The sequence below is a fragment of the Myripristis murdjan genome, chromosome 2, assembly GCF_902150065.1.
Source record: "Myripristis murdjan chromosome 2, fMyrMur1.1, whole genome shotgun sequence".
NCBI classification, from domain to species: Eukaryota; Metazoa; Chordata; class Actinopteri; order Holocentriformes; family Holocentridae; genus Myripristis; species Myripristis murdjan.
In genome coordinates, this window is record NC_043981.1 from 6,433,529 (window position 1) to 6,454,825 (window position 21,297).

General features: G+C 41.6%; 1 protein-coding gene across 5 annotated transcripts in view; it reads right to left on the reverse strand.

The window, feature by feature from the left end:
* The window catches only part of LOC115372343 (nck-associated protein 5-like), a 124,079-nt gene that overhangs the window by 27,727 nt on the left and 75,055 nt on the right, over positions 1–21,297 (reverse strand). For all 5 annotated transcript variants that reach the window (XM_030070153.1, XM_030070161.1, XM_030070169.1 and 2 more), the window contains 6 exons: positions 18,405–18,584; positions 13,688–13,756; positions 10,054–10,092; positions 9,679–9,798; positions 2,197–2,301; positions 492–680 (listed from right to left, as the gene is read on the reverse strand). In XM_030070153.1, coding sequence (XP_029926013.1) covers positions 492–680; positions 2,197–2,301; positions 9,679–9,798; positions 10,054–10,092; positions 13,688–13,756; positions 18,405–18,584 — 702 coding nt within the window. The remainder of the gene's footprint in view (positions 1–491; positions 681–2,196; positions 2,302–9,678; positions 9,799–10,053; positions 10,093–13,687; positions 13,757–18,404; positions 18,585–21,297) is intronic.

Sequence of the window (21,297 nt, forward strand, 5' to 3'; positions counted from 1 at the left end):
GAACATTGGAATATTGCTCTAACAAGCTGTTGGCCATGATGCCCTATTAGAGTCAAAAATCTTGAGCTAATTTTGATACTGTCAACAAAATATTTATTATTTTGCCATTTTGTTCAAATAGTCTTAGGCCATTATTTTCATGTCAGGCAGACTCTCAAACTAGGGGTTCATTTGGGCATCTACTAGGATCCGAAGGGGTTCAGTAATCTATTTATGCCTACCCAAGAATCTCCCAAATGAGATTCATGATGAACTACCATTTGTTAGTACTGTGGAAATATTGCTTGGCATTATGAATTCTTTATGAATGGGGTTCCTAAAAGAACTTTCCAGTACTCCCCCGTGTTGCAATTTAAACAACGCCAAAAGGTTCCTTGAAGCCCTTTTACTTTTTGGACTGTATGACTACAATTAATCTTGGGCTAAACTTCAGCAACATTTTTCAGCATTTAATTCTCACATAAACAGTCATGTCAGATAACTGGGCTCACCATTTTCCCACAGGAGCGCCCATCATTCCAGGTGTAGGAGCCACTGGAGTATTCACTGCAAGCACTTGACAGAGACAACTCACTGCTGCTGCAGCTGCTGCGTGGGTAGGTGGGTGCTGGCACTGTCAGACTCAACTGGCTCAGACACTTCATCACAGGAAGACCTGCCTTTCCATTCAACTGGACTTCCTATGAGATTGAGAAAAAATATGATTTATTATAATAGAATGAGTTTGATTTAATCAATAAATATCAATAAACCCTCTTTAGACTGCTTTCCATTGCAATTTTTTCCAAGTACATGATGTAAACATGCCTCAGTCAAAAAGGCATCTATATAAATCTCTTATTATTGGAACGCGTTTGTGCATAACGCCCTAGGTGCATATAACAGGTTCAACAAAAATAATCTAAATTTCTCTGATATTACATTTGGGCATTGACACTTTGATGTGATTAGGAGTTCATAATAAGTGTAGGCTTGACTGCTTAATAGTGGAAAGTGAACGTGGATGATCTCGGAAACAGGAGAATGAGCTGTGGTGAATTAGATAGGGGAGTAGAAAATACACCGAGTTTGATGGCTCACATTAGACAATCAGCTATGAATCTGTGATTTATGGTTCAGCTGTAAAATTTTAAATGTCATATAATGGAAAGATCTCTAATTCAATCCCCACAACAGCCAATGCGTGGCCATTAATAAGTATATTATGTTGAAATGTCCTTGAGCAAGACAGTGACCCTCGACTTGTTATTATATTCCAGATAAGAGCATTACCTAAATGCATATGCTATATCTTTTCTCCATTTTTTCCCCTCTACTTTAGCCATATATTTGAGCTGGATAGTGGTTGGTAGTCTTTCTGGTTGCTGTTCTGCAATATTAACCATTTTTCAATAAGATTAAAAGACTTAACAGACCAATCAAATATTCCCACAAAACTTAGAACAAAACGCCAAGGAGCGAAGCACTTAGCGAAATGAAAAAGTATCAATCACGTTTTCATGTGCAGTCACAACAACACAGCAGATGTTTCTCCAATTAGCACCTCATTGCAAACAAACTCCCTGCATAAATAAACTGTTTTTTCAAGTGTCTCAGCTGACAGGATAAAAAATAAGGAAGACAAGGAAGACATGTTAACGTTGCTGTGGTCATTAAGCATAATCTAATACATGTGTGTCACTTGTGCCTATCATTTAACAAACTCCATTGAAGGAGATGCCGTATTTCTTCCCATTTAGATAACAACAAGATGTATAATTCAGTGTCTTGGCCATTATTATTTAATTTACTTCCTCTTCCTTCCTTCTCATAGCACACTTTAGCGTTTATCAGGTGGCATCCTCAGAGGGGTAAAAGGGTAAAAGAATGGAACGAACTCATTGTCAGTCCTTAATGCATAATACATAAGATGACTAATGTACCACACTGTCCTGCGGAGTCATTTTTACTGACGTCGAGTCTCAATCGATGGTTTTCTGGTAATATGACAAGGATTTATTCCTCTTAGCGCCAAATGATACTGCCAGCTCTGCTTGCCGAGAGCAAAGGGTCATGTCTCCAAATAGTTGGGTTTGTATTTTAATCTCTTGTAATGATTTCTTGAGGGGGGGCACACATCGGTTATAGCACCTGGACAATTCTTATGGTTACAAAGAGGGAGTACATTGCTTTCTGGATGTTTCCCATTAAGCTTACTTGAGAGGGAGAGTCTGCGTTCCTGGAAAGGAGCAAGCCCTTGCTTCTTTCTGGCTCCAGAAGCAAATCTGCCGCAGACAGATCCATGATCCGAGAGTGGAGTTTCTAAAAGGCACAAGGACGGACACATGGTTATGCATTTTAATCACAGGGATCTGTACAGCATCTCTAAACATCAGTGCCTAAAACAAAAGATAAGTTGGAATCAAATCCAGAGTGTGAAGCTTATTGTAACATCCAAGACTGGGACAAGCACAATGCCAGGGAGTTGACATTTTCTTTTTCTTTTTTTTCTTTTTTTTGCCAGTGAAGCGTACACAATCCACTACACTTCTTTTGGCATCCCATGAATGCACTGCTGAACCAAAATTGGCACAATCTTGATGCTTGAAATATTTTCATTAATATTAACATTAATATTTTTAATCCGTCACTAATCTGTTCAAGTACAAATGCAAGAAAACATCTAAAACAGCTGGTTGCTGAGGCTGAGCAATATTTTCCCAGACACAGAAGGGCCCATCAGATTCTCTTCACTGGCGCCATGGAGGGCCCTGTTTCATACCCTTTGCTCAAAGTCATTAATGTCATTGGCTGGAAATAACTAATGTGAATAGGAAATAATTGCATCAGGGAGTAAGGGATTCCTTTGATTTTTTTAAGTTCACATGCTAGTTTGCAGTCCCTTCTGTTATTTAACTCTTGCGCTTCAGAGGGAAGGATACAAAACCAAATGCATTTTCACATATTAATCTCAGAACTAATTACCGCTGGGTTCCCTGCGCTCAGATTAATTTAAACTGAAAATATGCTGAAACAAAACACTTGATATTGTGCTGCATTTCCTGTCAAGGGTAAACCTAATGTTCATTCTGGGAGAATATATATATATTTAATTTTTTATTTTTTATTTAATTTTACTTTCTATCATTAAAATGAAATGTATTTTACTTGGTTCTCATGCTGCGCTCCCCACCACAGAGAGGAGAGAGATCTATCAAGAATATTGCATGTTGTAAAAGAGAAAGTCACCTTCACTGGTTTCAGATGGAAACTGAGCTTTGAGCCTTAACTACCCTGACTTTGCATGGCATAATAATTTTCAAATAAAACACATTACAGTCCTTTCCATTTTTATTTTGCATCTCCTAAAACTGCGACGGTCTTTCTTGGCTGTTTGCTTGCTGAGGAAGAAATACTAAATATGTTGTACCTTTAGTGGAAAGTGAAAAACAGCTTCTCACAAAAAAAACAAACAAACAACCGTAGCAACCTTCTTTGTCTCTTAAGAATAAATAACCTGCAACTTTTGCCTGTGGCCAAAACCGAAATGATTTTGTTTTCTTCTCCAACTTTCAATAAAGACAAAGACTTTTTTTTTTTTTTTATTATTATTACAAACCTGAGGACAGCTTTTCAAAGAGACTGGCGTGTCTACACATTAAGCTTCACACTGACATACTGTATGAGTGTGTGGATATTCTGACTTTTCACCTTGCAGTGAGGTGATGCTGGTGCCATGGAAACTGACCCATGCACAATCTCTGTGCACTTTCACCGCCATGATAACGATAAGTACGCCTTTGAGGATTTCTAAACCATTAAGCCCTGCATCCCAGTAAAGTGCTTTCCATTTTATAGCCTGGCGTCGTGTCACTTAGTCCTGTGTGGTGACGGTCTGAAAACGTAGATATGGTTTCTCTGTTCTTACCATCCTAACATCAAATTTGAGAGAGGGGATCTGAACTAATACAAAGCAGATATATTTCCAATGCTGTAACCTGCTTCATAAATATGTGAAACACGATTCACACACCCACATTCTCATTGGCTCTCGCGTAAAGCTTAATTTGGGTTCTGAAGCTTCAAGCATATCGTTGTTTCAAAAATTAAATCGTACAGCGAGCTGGAATGGCATCATTGGAAGTTTCACTTTTACTAGTTTGGAGTTAAAGTGCCAGATGGCTTCTTATCCCAGTTTTGAGGCCGTTAAATTGAAATTTGTGCTGCTCCGATGCCGCATCGCCGGGCTTCATCATACCCCCGCTGTCCGCATGGGATGGGAGTGGCTGAGGTGTCACGGGAGGCTCTGATCTTATCGTAGGGTGCTGTATTTCACCTCCTCAGCATCCTCATCAAGGATTCAGTCAATAGTGTCACAGGGCCACGGTGGAGGGTAGAGGAGGGGAATGGCGGATGACAAGGGGGCGGACGGGAATGGGCTGGGTGTACACTTCTTGAATTGAGAACCAAGGCCAAGGACAAAGTCACCATCACGCCCTTCTGAAATACCCATCGACACACGCAAGAGTGCACGCCACACACCGGGGTTAGACTGATACATTTGTTTGTCGAGATATCCGGCGGAAATTGGCCCTTAATGAAATAAAGGATATTGACATGATGAATGTTTTACCTTGACCGCAGCTGCGTAAAAAAAACAGCAAATATCTGATTTTCTTTGCACGTGTTATAATTCGTTTAAATGTTGAATGCGCTTGAAAGCCTTAATGAATCGTAGAATTTCCCTCTCATTGAGGGAAGGTCATCCTGCCAAGTGCAAACAGAAATTAAAAAGAAAGAGTGTCAATAGAGTATTTTCTTGTCTCCTACCCTTCTGACTATAAAGAACTTAAGAGGAACGCGGAGTCCTCGTGTTTTACTAGCAGACAAATTTATTATATGCTTATCAGCGTACGATATCGACAATGCACACAAAGACGCTGGCATCGTCTCTCATGAAGCCGCATCAGCCAAACTCTACTGTACACCCACGTGTGGTACATGCAGAAGCTGTTTTCTTACACAAAGTATGATCACACCCACACAGGCACACAGTAGTAGACAGGCAGGCAGTGAGAGAGACAGATACACACACACACACACACACACACACACACACACACACACGCAGTAAACACTTGGTGCTGAGCGTCTCTGTTAGCCTGCATTACCTGATCTACGTCTGATTCATCACAAAGGTTTTTTTTTTTTTTTCCCGAAGCTGCAGCTACACATAAACTGCTAAACCACATTAGATGCTGAAGCAAGGGCTCAGATGCAAAATGATAAAGAAGAAGAGCGTCTCTAAATTACAGAAGCTTCAAATACTGTGTTAGCCGAGGACATTTAATTTGTTTTAAAAATTATCCCATCAAACGTAATTGTAAACTGGTCAGTCTCCACTCCACCAGGGCACAAGCAGCAGTAGCATCCAGGTAGTTTGACTATATAAACTTGCAGCCAAATTGCATGAGCCGTAACAAGGTTATGGGTTTTATTTTGCGTCCGAGGGTCCCAGAAGCGGCTAAACTGACCGGTAGCTGACAACTGAATTGCCACTTCCCTGTCGCTTTCGGTACAGCTGCATAAGTGGATGGGATTGCACGCTAGTCATTGTGGTTTTCCCTCAGCGAGCGCCGAGGCAGACTGACTCTGCAGCAGCTCGCAATCTGCCAATCTAAATGAGGGGTTTCATTCAAAAATGAAATGTCCACCTACTCTGCCGAAATCATCGCTAACATTTAAGTACAAGCACATTATGGGTTCCTCTTAAAGTTATGAAAAATCTTAGGGCCTCTGCTCAGAAACAGGAAAAACCATTGTGAACAGAGACATTTTGTGTTTTTTTTTTTTTTTTTTTTTTTTTTTTTTTTAATAATAATGACTAATACATTTTCTTCTCAAATGGAAATATAATGTTTTGGAATGAAACCAGTTAAGCTGGAAGCAGCCAAGGTGCACTCCTAGTGTAGTCACCATTAAAAGGATTATAATGCTTTATCAGAGGAACTCAAGATGCCCACAGGGAACTGGAGCACATTTAATTACTGATAAGCAAAAGGACCAGAGCAAGATTGGAAATAGTACACTCGGATGGGTGATTAAAGTCTCCCGCTGCTGCAGGCTCCAGCAGAGAATAGAAATGAAACTTCTCACTTGTTATTTATTTTATTTTTTTTGTGAGAAAATGTGTTTGAATGGCATCGTGGATTATGTGACAATAACAAGGCCATATCCAGCTTAGCAGAGGTGGTAGGTCTACCTTCTGATTTCCAGCACAGCTCATGTAATTCAAGCTGTCTTTTGACCTACTATAGCCCTCCAAAACACACTACCAATTTTTCACCTTTTCGTCCCGCATGCTTTATTTTTTTCCTCCAGTGTCTGTCAAATATTTTACATGTTGAGTTCATGCATTCTCTACATGAATTTTAATCAATTCTTTTTTCATATATAACAAATTGCAAGTTGATTCATTTATATTGCCCTTAATGGCATGTCTCAAAGGACTTTACAAACAAAATGAGCCTACGTAGATGTAGCTCGTCAACAATGACTCAGATGTCAATAATTCAGTCAGAAAAGTTCACCCACTAGAGCAGCCCGCTGAGTCTTATCAATACAAAAGCGAAACAAAAAGAAAAAGAGAAATTGTGAGGCGCTTAATCGCAGCCAAAAATAGTGAAGTCGAAGCTCGTCTCTGTCTTGTTTCTGTCCCATTATGAACACTTGAAGCAGAAGTGAAAGGATTATTTTTGTAATTTAAGAGTCGAGATAGAGTCGAGACGTGACCACCAATCAAACGGCTGCCTGCCACGTATCGTTGCCATAGAAACGGACCACCTGTTTGCTGCTGTGCATCCGGTGCCTGTCTGCTTTACAAAATCACGTGACAAGGATCTCATTTCACTTCAGTTTAATGGAAGGATCACCACATATATATTTTAAGCCTCACAAAATAATGATGTACTTAATATAACTTTTTCAAAATATTTTTAATTTTATTTACGAGGCTTTATCTGGACTTTTTGGACCTCTGGCTACAAAATTCCTAAAATAATGTCTTTAATTACAAAAAGTATGCTTTCACAATTGCCCCGTTGCAAATCAGTCCGGCGCTGACTTTATTCTTCCTAACTCTCATTACATTCGCACACACACAACTCCACGAATGTGTCTTTTATCACACCCTATCGACTGTTTAAATCCGTCAGTGTGAAAGCATAAACTCTGAGGGACACTTAATGGTACATCAGGGGATTTTCTCGAGCCGGGGTGAGGATGAAAAGGATTTCTTGTCAGAAATCCCTTTCAGAAGAGGCAGTCATTTCCCCGTCATTTGGACAAGATAGCGCCGTGTGCTGACACATCTCTTTGCACGCTTAAGAGGGAGCGTGGTGGTAAAATAAAAGAATAAACAACAACAAATAAAACAAAAAATAAATTAAAACCTTGACTTATGTAAAAACTGTGTGAGGGAAGCTCGAGCCTCCCCCGACACGGGCGCATATGGATTTTTACACCCCTCCAATGCTTGTGTGCAAGAAAACACACGGCTCACACTGGACACACTGAGCATCCAGAAGCGCTTGTTCACATCATGATTCATTTTTTGAATCACTGGACTTCGCTGATGGGAAATGGGGGGAAATCTAATTAATAAATAATGAGGCACATCAGCAGTGAAAATCCTAAATTCTTGACGAGAACACAAACAAAAAACAAAACAAAACAAAACAAAAAAAAATAAAAAAGGAATGTTTTTTTATTGCAACATGTTTTTTTTGCACTTTTTTTTAGATGCTGTCAAATGTGAATAGACAGATATTCGTGCACACAGGGACATAACACACACACGCACACACACTCAGACTTCAAGTCAACAACAAATTCAATACCCTTGCCCACACACTCCCCTCGCTGAAGCAGAATCTGTCAGCGGCGCGTCACTCAAGCGCACCACAAACATTACAAAGTCGATTTATTGTTGACCTGTGTGATGAACATATACATTATAACCATGTAGAATCAATTTTGCATCCATCTCCTTTCCACTTAAGCATTTTAGAGGACAAAAAAACAGAGACTTTGATGAACGCCGGTGCAAAAACAGCCTGTAATATGTCTGAATACCTTAGCTCATGTCCTCCAGCTAGATTATACTACTTGGTCTCCACAAAGGTATCGCCAATATCCCACTTCAAGCCTTTTAAATTGCAATTTCACCTGACAATACCCTGGTCTGTACTATAATGGAGCTGGAAGAAGCTAGAACTGACAGAGAGCTTTACAACAGACCTGAAAATCATCTTATTCCTCTTTTCTCATCCTTTTTTTTTGCTTCCTTTCTGTCTCTTCTGTCTTCTTTGTCCTCCTTTTCACTTCTACTTCCTCTCAGTGTCTTGCTTCACTTTGCGGGCTTCGCAGGCTATCTAGTCTCTCTCCATTTCCACCAGCGCCGCCGCCCTCCCTCCCTCCCTCCCTCCCTCCTTCACCTCACTTCTTATCTGTCCTCGCTTGCCTCCTCTCTTTTCATCCTCATCTCTTCCTCTCCTCTCCGCTGGATGGACTGACAGCTTCCTTCCCTTTCTTTTCGTTTTGGCAGCCTCCATTTACAGTTCTCATATTGACAGCGAGGAGCCACGCCGGCAATTTGCACAATTATGTGAAATCCTACATTCCACACTGGCCTTATTGCCTTGCTATACTATATTACTGTTGACAATAGATGGGTAAGTCATACTGTGGCAGGTCTGTCTCTCTCATAATTACGCCGTAAAAATCAAGTTGGAAGGCAAGCATGGACACATTTCAGCAAAATTGGTATTTTCCAGGGGAACAAAGATGAACTGAGGCAATTTTCAGCCACTCCAGATGAGGGATGAACTAAGGAGAATATGGGGTTTGTGGGGAATACAAATAGCATGGCAGTTGCCTGCCGGTTACAGAGGGGAGCTTGAGACTGGACGATTGCCGGTTCAGGCGCAGGACATGGAGGAGACATGCTCTTCCTCCACGAGGCAGACTGTAGCTGTAGTTACACAAACATGTCTCAGGGCCAGAGCTGCTTGGCAGGCAGAAATGATCTTATTGGTTAAGTTAAACCTCTGTGGGCGGAGCTGAAGAGCCACAGTTTTCCTGGCTAAGTAATTAGAGTGACGACCAGTGGAAAAAGAGGTGACAGCAGTAAGGTGCAGTAAGTGTAAGGATGTGTGCAGCCTGTTGATGAGGTGTCAGGTTTATTGTGGGCTATATTCCAGTTGCTTAACGGGAAATGCGCATGAACACCCACCTCAGGTCAAGTTGGGTCTTTCAGGGTTCAAAATGCAGCACAAAATTTGTGACGTAACTGTTCTGTCCAACATGCACAGAGCACAGAGATATAATTTCATGTATCAAAGTCGAAAATGAACCAAAGAGACATGGCTATTCCTTGAAAACTATAATGCTGAGGAACTTAATTTAGCATTTCATTTGATTGGTATTAAAAAAAAAAGATGCATGCAAGTCTCCAATACCCGCATTGCACCAGTGGAGTTGCAGACCAGCAGAAGCCTGTGGTACTGAACGTCTCCATGGTGAGACTATCAAGATGATACTGTGTGTAACATGTGTGGAGCAAAACTTTTCTCATGAAAAAACAAAAACCTGGATGTGTTTTCAGCGTGGGCTGTGGGTGGGCGGGTGCTGGCGGACTACCTGGAGAAGCAGGTCGGAGGCGGGCTTGACCCGCTGCTGGAACAAAACACTGAGGGTCCGATTCTGCTGCTCGAGGTCAAACACACGGGTTCGCAGCTTCAGACACTCCTCTCTCAGGTCCTGAATCAGAAGAAACACAGGAAACTTATCAGAACATGCTATATAATGTATAAAACATGCACACGGTGCATACAAATGTACAAAGTGCATGCAAATATTGACATTATGTCCAACTGCAACATCATCAAAATGTATAATATATCACGAGTTCAAAGGAAATTCCACATCATTGGTAGGTGATTTAAATAATTTAATGCTGTTAATAGTGCACTGAATTGAGCAGCAAAATGGTTTCCATGGAAATGAGAGGCAAACCTTTTGGGTGAGAAGTGCCTGCACAACTTGATTGGCAACCTTAAAGAGAAGACAGAGAGAGGAAGAGGAAAAAAAAGGCATCATGAAATCATATTTTCAGAGTTCACAGACTGTTTTTAAAAAAATAGTGGTTATCAAGGACTTTTTCATGAATTCTCCATAATATCCTCTTAATTTCCACAACCAAAACAAACTATGTTCAGAGTTGCCACTGAAAAGAGGTTTCAACACTAGACATGTTGCAAAAGCCAGTCTATATTTCCAATACTGTACATGAGCCTCACTGGAATTATAAGATATTTTTTTTTTACTCTTCATTTTTTAATTCCTGTCCAATCTGAAACCACAAAATTTGCATCTGGTTTCACCAAAATGTGGGTAGCATTTATTTGCAGAGGTAAAATAAGGATGAGAACAAGTGATGCATGAGCACAAACAATGGATGAGTCAACTTGGTAAACAGATTTACTTTCCCAAAACTTTTAGAAAATTGTAATTCTCCATAGTTTTTTCACTTGCACATTTGTTGATTTTTTTCCAGGTTTGATTTGTCATGATTTGTTCATGTATGAATAAACCCTATAAGTTGGTATCTTTGTCACACATGTAAGGTCTTCTTGTGACTGTGTGACCCTGCAAGGCCTAAGCACTTCCCTGCATTTTCTCAGCTGATTTTCATTGTTGAATCATTACAAGCTTAAGTGAACACAGTGGATCAATATGTTAAAGCAGGATAGAGGAAAATGAGTGTGTGTGTGTGTGTGTATGTGAGCGACAGGCTGTGTGCTTGTATGTACATTGCAAGGGCATACGTGCATGCATGGCTGCCTTTGTGCAGATTTCTAATGTCATCTTGAATCCAAAAACGAGGTGTCAGAGGAGGCCAGGGGTAAAGTGCAGCAAAACAGGATGCTGCTGCACTTTCACAGTGTTTAGTCCTCTTGGTTTGTGGTATTGACAGCGTGAGGCTGATGTAAGAGCAGTGGCGTGCCAGGCTAAAGTGCTGTTGTGCCTGGGTGCCGGTCTCACAGCGCCTCACACCCGCAGTTCAGACCACAAAGCCTATTGAGCAGCGGCTCCGATTACTTCCCATTGATTGCTCATTAATACGGCGTGAAGCCACATGGGCTCTTTGAGGCATCCTCGCTCACATTTATTGAATGAAAAGAGACGGGAGTAAATATGATGAAGAGAGCACCACGTCTTGGATCACAAATTACAGATCTGTTGGGTGATCAAATGACATCTGATTTAATGATCTTCAACAAAAGATCCAAACTTTCACTGCTGAGTTAAAACGCTGATGGATAACGTTCTTGCAATTTTCATAACTTTGATGCAACTATTTGCGAGACAGAGAGAGAGAGAGAGAGAGAGAAAATAATGCTACAAATAAGCCTGCCTACGCGGGATCCAAAATTGAAACAAGCAGCTGGTCTAACATAAAAATAATCATCCCTTCTGTTATAAAACAAACTTTAGATTTTCCACTGTTGTTGTGTGAGAGAGCCCTGCAGTGCAGTCGTTAGAGGGGCACACAGCCTCCATCATCAAAACGGGATCATTACCGAGCCTTCCCTCCACAACAGTGAACCACACAGGGAAACAGTTGACAAGTAAACACAACGCAGTCGAGTTGAGCCATCTTAGCGAGGGCAGGGAGGCAGAAAGGAAACGCGGTCTGAGTTTAGCCCGCACGCAAGCCACCGAGGATGCAGACTCTAACACAAATGCCGTTCCCTCCCTCCTGTTTTATCTCTCTCTTTCGATCGCCCTCCCCTCTTCCGGTCTGCTTCCCTCTCTCCATCCTCTCTTCCTTCCTCCTCTTTCACACCCGGGTCTCCCTCCCTCCCTCCGGCAGATCTGGTGAGAGTTTGCCTGTTGTCTGCTGAGCCTGTTGGTTCCAGGACGAATTGGGCAGCTTGTCCCTGCTGGACATATTTCCCAGTAGCAGTGCTACCACCCTGTGTGACTCAGCGGCCAGGCGCAGCTTTATTCCCCTCATGTGGCTTCCTAAACAGCACTTAGCGAGCTCTCACAAATAACCAGAGGGCTTACAAGTGCCATTGTTACATAAACCTCAGGCTTCAGCTAGTATAGTTCACGCAAGGTTAAAGCTATTTAACGGCACACGTTCTTGCACTGTTTATTGTGCAAATCTGTTACGGCAATAACACCTGAGTTGGTGTCTTTTTTACTATGATTATAGGTGCAACCGTGATTGAGCTACTTATTGCATACGACACAGCCAAGCATTGCAGCCCGCACCAAAGTACTCCTCTGGCTTGCAGACCATCATTACGACAATGTGTGTAGTGACTGTAAAGCTTCCCCCACGGTGGCATACATAAGAGTAAAACAACAGCAGCATATGAATGAACTCCACCTAGCAGCCTGGGCTCCTGGAGAGCTGGCATGTCAAAGCACCGCCAGCTGTGATTTATAGCTGGAATTCATCTTTGACCAGTCAGGCTGCTTGGGCTGAAACTACCTGTAGTGTAATGCACAGTTTGAGCTGTTATTATTATTACTGCTTTGAATATATCTCATTTAAATTCCTCTATAGCGTCTTTATGCCTGTGTTAATTAAACATACGCCAGTTGTTGGATTCTGTAGTGCCCTGAATGCCTTTTTTTTTTTCTTTTTTTTTTTTGCGTGGGGGACACAGTGGAAATTGACCTTGACATTCACTAACAAAAAGAACGCCTCATTCAAGCTTTGGGTTTTGAATCAATTACTGATGAAAAGGGAGGGCAAATACCACATGCATTTGCATAAATCTGACAGGAAGTAGAACAACTTCAAGGTATGGGACTTTTTCCTGAATTTAAGTTAGAAAACACTGTTGTTGCCACATTTTACAGATAATTGTAATATTTAGGTGTCCTGCCCACGTATCAAATCCTTACTGCAGCGGCCCAGGTTCGATCCTGGCCCGAGCTCCTTGCTGCACGCCATCCCCTCTCTCTCCCCGGTCTTTCCTGTCTCTCTACTGTCACTATCAAATAAAGCAGAACCTCTCCCCATGCATGAATCTGGCATTCACAACTTGCCTGGGATGACGCTTTCCAAAATGAAATAAATAAGTAAAAGGTGAGCCCTGAAAAGCTCCCATTGAGCTACAATTACCAACATTCAGTGGTAGCGATGCAGCGCAGGGAATTGATCAAACAGTCAATACTTCTTCGAGTTGCTCTGTATCTCTGCTGATAAGTATTGAATGCTGTGTAATATTGCACTATTGCAATTAGCTATATGTCACACTTGCTCCATTAAAGTAGCAGTAATCAAATGGGAGTACACTTAGGAGCTAATGTTGCAGTAGCAAGTTAGTTATAGTAGCCTAAATGACTTGTTAATAATAATAATTCACCCTGAACCCCTCCTGCGCTGCTTGTAATTGCCAACTTTTGGGAAATGCCACATTGTGCTATGCAGGTTATTATTTAAGCCCTAAAATTAAGCTCTACAATCCCACACATTCTGCTCTGTCTCACACATTCATTCAAAACAAATTTGGTTAAAAAAAAAAAAAAAGTCCTGCACTTTTCAAGGTAAGAGCAACTTGAGGCAAGTCTTTCGGTGTCCTTCAGTATTCTTTGGGGTGAGAGATGACAACAAGTCCACGCTCACCTCATCCAGACAGCGCTCGTACTGCTCCCTCTGGCTCTCATTCTCCAAGGCCAAGGCAGAGTTCTCCTCCTGCAAACCAAGAGAACACACATAAACACAGTCAGGCACGCTCAGTCAATACAGTATCAACCTTGCGATGACTTTGGATACATTTGATGCAACAAAGCCATCAGCGGTAAAGGAATCAGGACAGCCGCTGAACAGCAGCCAAGAGCAGGCGGTCTTCACAAAGGTCATGTGTCAACGCTGAACCAGGACGGCCAATAAAAAATTTACAAAGTTCTACCTAGAAAAAGGTCAAGGGGATGGATGTTATGATGCTGAACTTTGGGGCGGCGGCGAGCCATTTGGACTTTGGGCCTAATAAGAATATCTCCTCGACTTGGCGGGTGATGCTGCTTCACCTTTAAGGCGGCGCCCTATTGATCCCTGGGAGTTTCCAATTTGTCAGAGGCAGGCAGCATATTAGGAGCTGTCAGCTTGTAGTCCAACAGCCTCGCCTCTCTTGCTCTATGCCCTTTAGTAGAAACTACCAATCCCTTGATTAAAACATGTGAAACATAATTACAACCCCAACCGTCCCAATTATGCCAACTGAGAAGAAACACTTCTAACTAATTAGATCAAAGCCCAGCACAGCTGTGGCTGTGGGTGCGAATGTAATGACTGTAAGTAATCTGAGCGAGCTTGACTATTTTGTTTGCTGGTTTGTGAAGTTTGAGATGAACGTCAATTTCGGGATGATGCTCATAACTGGGAAAAGGAAGGTTAGCGACTTATTTATTTTGTGCCATCAAGGTTAAGCAAGAAAGCTCATCGTTATAACCCATTTCCAGACCACATTCATGTCAAGAATGGTGGAAAAAAAAAAAAAAACTAGATATTGTTGCGCTAAAAAAAAAAAAAAAAAAAAATGTTTTTAAGAATTCATTCTCAACAGCAAAGCAAGGCTAAGAGGCATTGTGCTCATCAATAGCCATTGATCCAGCCTGCACTACCTACACAACAAATCTTTTTCTGAATATAAATAGCAGTTTTAAGTGTTATCTGACTCTCCAATCGACATTAACAAGATGCAATTTAAGTTGTGTTACCTTAACCCTAACTACCAATACCATAACCTTAACTACCTCTATGAGATTAAAGGAGAACTATGGTGTTATTTAGAGGTACAGGCCATTGCTCATTTTTCATCATTTATAGTCGAATATAGGACAAATGTAGTCCAAATAAAAACCAGAGAATGGTAAGGATGTGGCCAAAAAGTTAGAAAGGCAACATGAATATTCCCTGGAGGAGATTTCCATTTCTTCCAGTGGTTGTCAGGGAGTACAGTGTAAGATAGTGCATAAAAACAGAGGATTTGACAAAATCAGATGAAGGTTTATGTTTACTGCAATGGATTATGCCACTCTGTGTGACTTGTGTTTTTAGGCAGTACAACAGTGAATAGCAGCAAATAGCTTTTTTCTGATCGTAGGAAAAAAAAAAAAAAAAAATCTCCAACTATACTGTGTGCATGAGCAGAATTTGTAGGAAGAAGAGCAACCTGAATGATTGGCTTCAACTCAGAAAACATCCCTTAAATTAGGTCTGACTGTTAAATCTGAATCTGTATTGTAAATCAACAAGTTGGTGTGAGATGCTAATGAGATGGAGTCAGACAATAAACTGGGTGAGTTGCTGAGTGCTCGGTGGAAAACAAGGCCTGCCCTTAAGATGCGAGGCGTCTTTCTTGCATCACTCTGCCAACTGTGTTAAAATGCATGGCAGACTGGTCATTACAGACGCTCCACACTCTGACACTAAACCTTCCCACTCAAACCAGACAGTCCTGCTGTCACACCATCATGTACTTAAATTACCACATAAAATCCAAATGTATAAGGTTTAAATTTTGCCCGCTGCGCACATAATCTTACCATCTTTTGCAACCGGCAATGAAAAAGTAGATTGGAATTATTCCTCCATTAACCTGATCAGACAACCATTCACTACACTGCCTCACTTTATTTAAGAGTACGTTCTGCTCTGCGCCTCTTCGAGTGTGCTTTTCTGAAAAAACACAATGTGCGCTTTAAGTAAATGAATATAAATAAACGGTCGTTTTGCGGCTCTCTAGGCAAAAGTAGAGTGAACATCAGCATTGAATTCAAAAGATGAAAAGCCCAGATTAGAAGTGGCTGAGGAGAGAGGCTGATGTTTCTTTTTTCGACTGCCGGGTTTCACTTTACAGGCTGCAGTCTGCATTGAGTGTATTTATCATTACATTGGACCGGTGCTTATACTGAATGCAAAACATCAAAGTAACAACTGGTTATCACCGGAAGGATTGCCAGCATGATCAAAAACAAAAATCTTGCAGATTATCATCCACCAAGTTTCTAGACATTGGGTGATTAGGACAATTACAGCATTTCTGAAGAATTGATGGCTGCACTTGTGAGTTCTCGACCGTGATGTTTGCTGGTAAGTACAACAATTTCACTGACTGTGCTAGTTAGTACTGAGAAATGCACCAATAAAAACTGGGCTCCAATTGAACTATGAAAGGAGGTTGAGCTACCTGCAAATTTGTGCTCGAAAAACAAATTTAACCATCCTTTTTTGATTGAAAATGTTTAGTCTATTAACCTTGCTGCTGCAGGTTTGCTAGAAAAAATGTGATTTTACCTTTCTGCAACTAAAGGATAAGTTGAAATGCCATATTTTCAAGTTTCGTGACATAGTATAAAGCAAGCAAACAGTAGGAGTAGGTGTAGTGGTGGATGGCATAATGGATGGGCTTCTGTATGATGCAGCACCAAATAACTGAATTATTGTTTATGTAGCCTCTTAATTCATAATTTCAGCCAACAAGATCAAAATAACGCCACTGATTTCAAAAACTGGAAATTAGGTAACCAATGTCAGTCTTTTTCCCAAACTTTACCAAACAATGGTCTTTAAGTGATGAGAATATAGCAATATCATATTACACATACAAAATCCTCTGTAAATAACACCTAAACATGCACAAATATTATGGACTGATAATAATAAGACACTTTGTTTACATTATTAAAACCAATAAGTCTCTCTAATAAGATATAAGACATTTATAAATTAAACGTCCTTGACTCAATATAACTAATGAAGCCAAGGTTTATTTTCAAAAGTATTTCAGGTGAGCAATCACATATTTGCCTGCGATGTGACAGTGTTTCCTAATAACAAAGTGCTCACCAGCTTCAACTTTCAATTTATGAAACATTTAATCGCAGGCGGTTCAGTTCCACATTTCATTTAAAATGACTTGTGCTTTAGCTTTGGAGCTGCTGCACGTTGTCATTTGGATTTTTGTGAGATAATACGAGCCGCCTCCTCCAACACGGTATATGCTCATGAGTTAATATGGAGCATCTCACCACACCATCTACCTGGGATCATTTTAGGATCGGTGTTTTCATCATTTAGCGGGTAAGCTGACAAATGAACCGGTCTCCTATAAACTTGGTGTATTCCTTCGAGTACCAGTTACAGACAGCAGTGCGTGCCCGCGCTGTTAATGAACAGCATCACCAGAGCTGGAGGAATAAGAGCCGGGCAGTGCTTACTTAGTGTCAGCCGAGTTTATATACAATGCAGGGCAGTGATGTATTGCCTCTGCTTTGTTCTTGCTGCTTCTGCCGGTGGTGCATCCATCACCTACGCAGCGGGATGGAATAAAATGGCAGATAACTTTTGATAAATCCATTTAAAACGTAATGTTTGGGTAATGTGCCCCCTCCGATGGATCAGCAGACAGGTCGAGCGCATTTTTCCTGCCTTTCCCCAGAGATAACTTAAAGTCAAAGAGCAACAGGCAATTATCTGCCACTTCGCTGTAATTAGCTTCAGCCACTATTTTCTGTCAGGGAATGTGCCTTGTGGTGTCTCTCTCTCTTTTTTTTTTTTTTTATATTTTGAAAGATTTCTCCTCCCGTCTGTTTGCTGTATGAGGATTCACTGTGCATGCTGTTGAAGAAATATGTACTTTTGAAAGACACCGTTCCAAATCTGAGCTTTTATTTGAACATTTCCTTGACTTTTTTTTTTTCTTTTTCTTTTCTGTTGTCAATCACCTTCTTAAATCCTGGCGTCATTACCAGCTTTATCATTAACATTTATTTGAAAAGCTGTAAACAATTTGAGGACACAGTATAACACATTCTGTCGCCACATCAACACTAACAAACCATGTGGAGCCACTTTGGGACGAGTAGGTAAGACTGGGGCCCTAATTTAATTAAGTGTGAGTCCTGTAATTGCTGTGGAGATCTGAGAGGATGTGTGTCCAGTGGCTTCGGTTGGAAACAATCAGCATGGATTACTCTGGCTGTGCTCCCGCCTCGGCTGTTGCTCGGGGCTCATGGAGAAGTGGAGCTTAAATCCCCGGGCGCAGAGGAAAACAAAGCGAGGCTGGAGAACAGCCCGAGGCCCCGGCGGTGACTCTCGCAGGATGACTTTGCTCTCCAGACGAGGAGCACTGGAGAATTTGATGAGCCGTCATGCTTTCCGACAGCACTGAGCAAGGAGCCTGGCAACTGGCGGACAGGCTTGCCACAGAGGATGGAGGTGATCGGTAGCACAGAGGCAAAGACGAACGAACAAGGATGAATGGAGAGGACCAAGGAGGAAGGAAGGCGGAGGAAGAGGAAGGGAGAATCGAGGTGGTGTGGTGGTGAAGCTGTCATACCTCCAGGGCCTTGAGGCGCTCCACAAGGAGCTTGGTTTTGTCTTTGTCCTCTTCTGCTTGGCCGGCATCGGACTCGGCTTCCGGCAGCGGCCCTGGGTCCGGCTCCGGCTGATCTGCCGGCAGCGAGCTGTGCTCTTCGGGGCCGTCGTGCTGCTTCTGCACCTCCTCTGAGAGTTTATCCTGACACACAGACCACGAGAAGAGGTTAGAGAGAGAGACAAAAAATCTAAAGAGAGAGAGAGCAAGAAGAAATGGAAGATGAAGTTGGCGGGGGCGAAAGAAACAGACAGAAACAGAGGTAGGATAAATGATTTAGGTCAAAGCCGGGGAAATGAGAGCGGGGATGGAGCCGTGAAAAGGCAGAAATCAGAGGGAGGAAGCGAGTGGAAGCGAGAGGGCAGAGAAGAAAGGATACGGATCAGACAGGCAGAGGGGACAAGAGGGAGGCAGCTTCGACAACACAGCTCCAAAACATCCCCTAATCCCTAATCATGTTTCACTTGTTTTCCAAAGAGTGGCAGTGACCTTGAGGACTCTCATCTTGTCTGTATTGTGGGGACCTTACACTTTCTCTCTCTCTCTCTCTGTCTGCCCTCATTGTTTATCTGTCTGTCTCTGCCTCTGACATCCTCGCTCCCTCACTCTCCCTCTCTTTTTCTCTGCCACATATCTCTTGCTCTCTCTCTCTCTCTCTCTCTCTCTCTCTCTCTCTCTCTCTCGTGTTTTTTTGCAGCTTCCTGGCATCTGTGATAATTAACCACTGATAATAATTAGCTACTAATTAGGCACCGTCTACCACTGAACGGTGAAAAGAAAACACAATTAGGTGTCTGTTACCCTCAGGAAAATACTCATATCTTCCAAAGAATGTGGATCCTTGAACTTAAAATGAGTTACTGTAAAGAAAAAAAAAAAAAAAAAAAAAAAAAAAAAAAAAAAACAGCCACCCTGACTGAAATACCATATCATTATGCACCGAAATATCACATGGTCATTGGGCTTGCATGTCGCCTCGTCTGGTATTTCGACAAAAGATAGAGAAGGTGGGAGGTTGAGGCGATGGTGGGTAAGAAATGAAAATCCTGATCTATTCTCAACACAGAATTTCCCCTTATTTTTTGTCACATATATTTTAGAGAGATATTACAATGAGGGCTTCATTTTTCATTGTTCCAGAGCAGAAATGTTACTCTCTGTTCCAGTTAATGATGTTTTCTTTGTTTTGTCTAATATTTGATTAAAAAAAAAAAAAAAAAAAAAAAAAAAAAAAAAAAAAGTTGAAGTTCTAAATACTCGTTTCTGGTACTAATTCTGTTTGATCTGCAAATATTAGATCTGCATGACATCCTGGGTGCCTTTGTTCACTGTGTCAGTATGTCTCCACCTCTTCTTCAAACAACCACCCTGCATCCCTGGGCATGAAAAACAAGCATTTTTTGCTCGACTATGAGCTCACTGCAATTAAAAAGTTTTTGAAACACACCTCTACAATTCAATATAGGAGGAAATAATTTTAAAAAATAATGTAAAAGAGAGCACATTGTTTTTACAGCCTTTTCAGTTAACCTGTTTTGTTTTCAAATGATCTGGAAGTGAAACACTTTTATTTTGAGAATTTTGTGTTATTTATGTTTGGCCCCTATAATGTAGTGCTATGTCAGTTTTATTCTCGCTAATAGCTTTGCATTGAAATAATATTGCATTTAGAGCTTGTTGCATAGGGGAAGGTGAAAAAAAAAAATAATGTTATTAGGTTGGAGGAGGAATGCTTGGACAGAAACAATAAATTGCTAGTTCCGCTCCAAAGGAACCAACTGAAAGGAAATCCATTTTAAAGCCCCGATTACAGCCCAGGATTACCTTCAGCAGCATTAGCCCCATGTACTGTTTTTTTTTTTTTTTTTTTTTTTCCCACCTGCAATACCCTTTTCCAGTATAACCATTACTTTAACCTATAACCATGTCTGGGAATTAGATTGACTTTGACATGCCACAGCTTGTCAATGAGCTCTGAAGGAAGCAATGGTACCTTTTCTTCCAAAATGACACAGAGGTATTCAATTGTTACAGCCTGATGTACGACCGGGTTCGCGCATTACGATTTTTCACTCCCGCGTTGGCTTTGACAGATAATTGTCAGGCCTGAGGATGCCTGGGCTTAATGTGCTGGACAAAACCCGCGCTTTGCAGCAGTGATGGATGGGCGCAACCTCATTCCGCCGTGCACCCAAACGCAGCCAAGGAGCAAGCTACCCTTCTCTCCTAATAGGAATTGGAAATAATGTCCTTCAGAGCACTTTGTTTTCAACTTGATCCAATCTCCTCTAAACATATATTAGGCTTTCAATCTTGCCTGATTCCATCGGACAACGGTGTTTGAGGCAATGCTTTATAGTCACGGGTTTTAAGTTTGCTTTTGTTTGCCGCGGCCGTCTCTGAAGTCGGTGTTTTGCTCTGAGAGGCTGCTCATCAGACAGCGTTAAAGGGCTCGGTAATAATCTTCACGGAGAGTCTGGAGTAGAAGAGGGGAGGGAACTTTGTCCCTCTGCCTGCCCTTTCAAGTTATTGAGTTTGTCTGGTGAATACACAGAGCTGCAGCAGGAACAGATAACTGCACAGGAGCTGTTGGTGCTCACTCATACGGCGGCTGGGAATACCACAATAATTTTCCACGATTGTTTTCTTTGACAATACGCAGCCACGGCGGATCACAGGAGCAAAGTAGCTCTACATGCGGCGGTGTGGAATTAAGCCGATATAAATCATCTCCCCCTGTTTGAATAATTTAGTTCTTTAGCTGAGCAGGAAATGAAAATGTTGCCCTCCTCCAACACAGACTCAACAAATTTTGTGATGAATGAGCATGAACCCTGAAACCCAGATCGCACTTTGC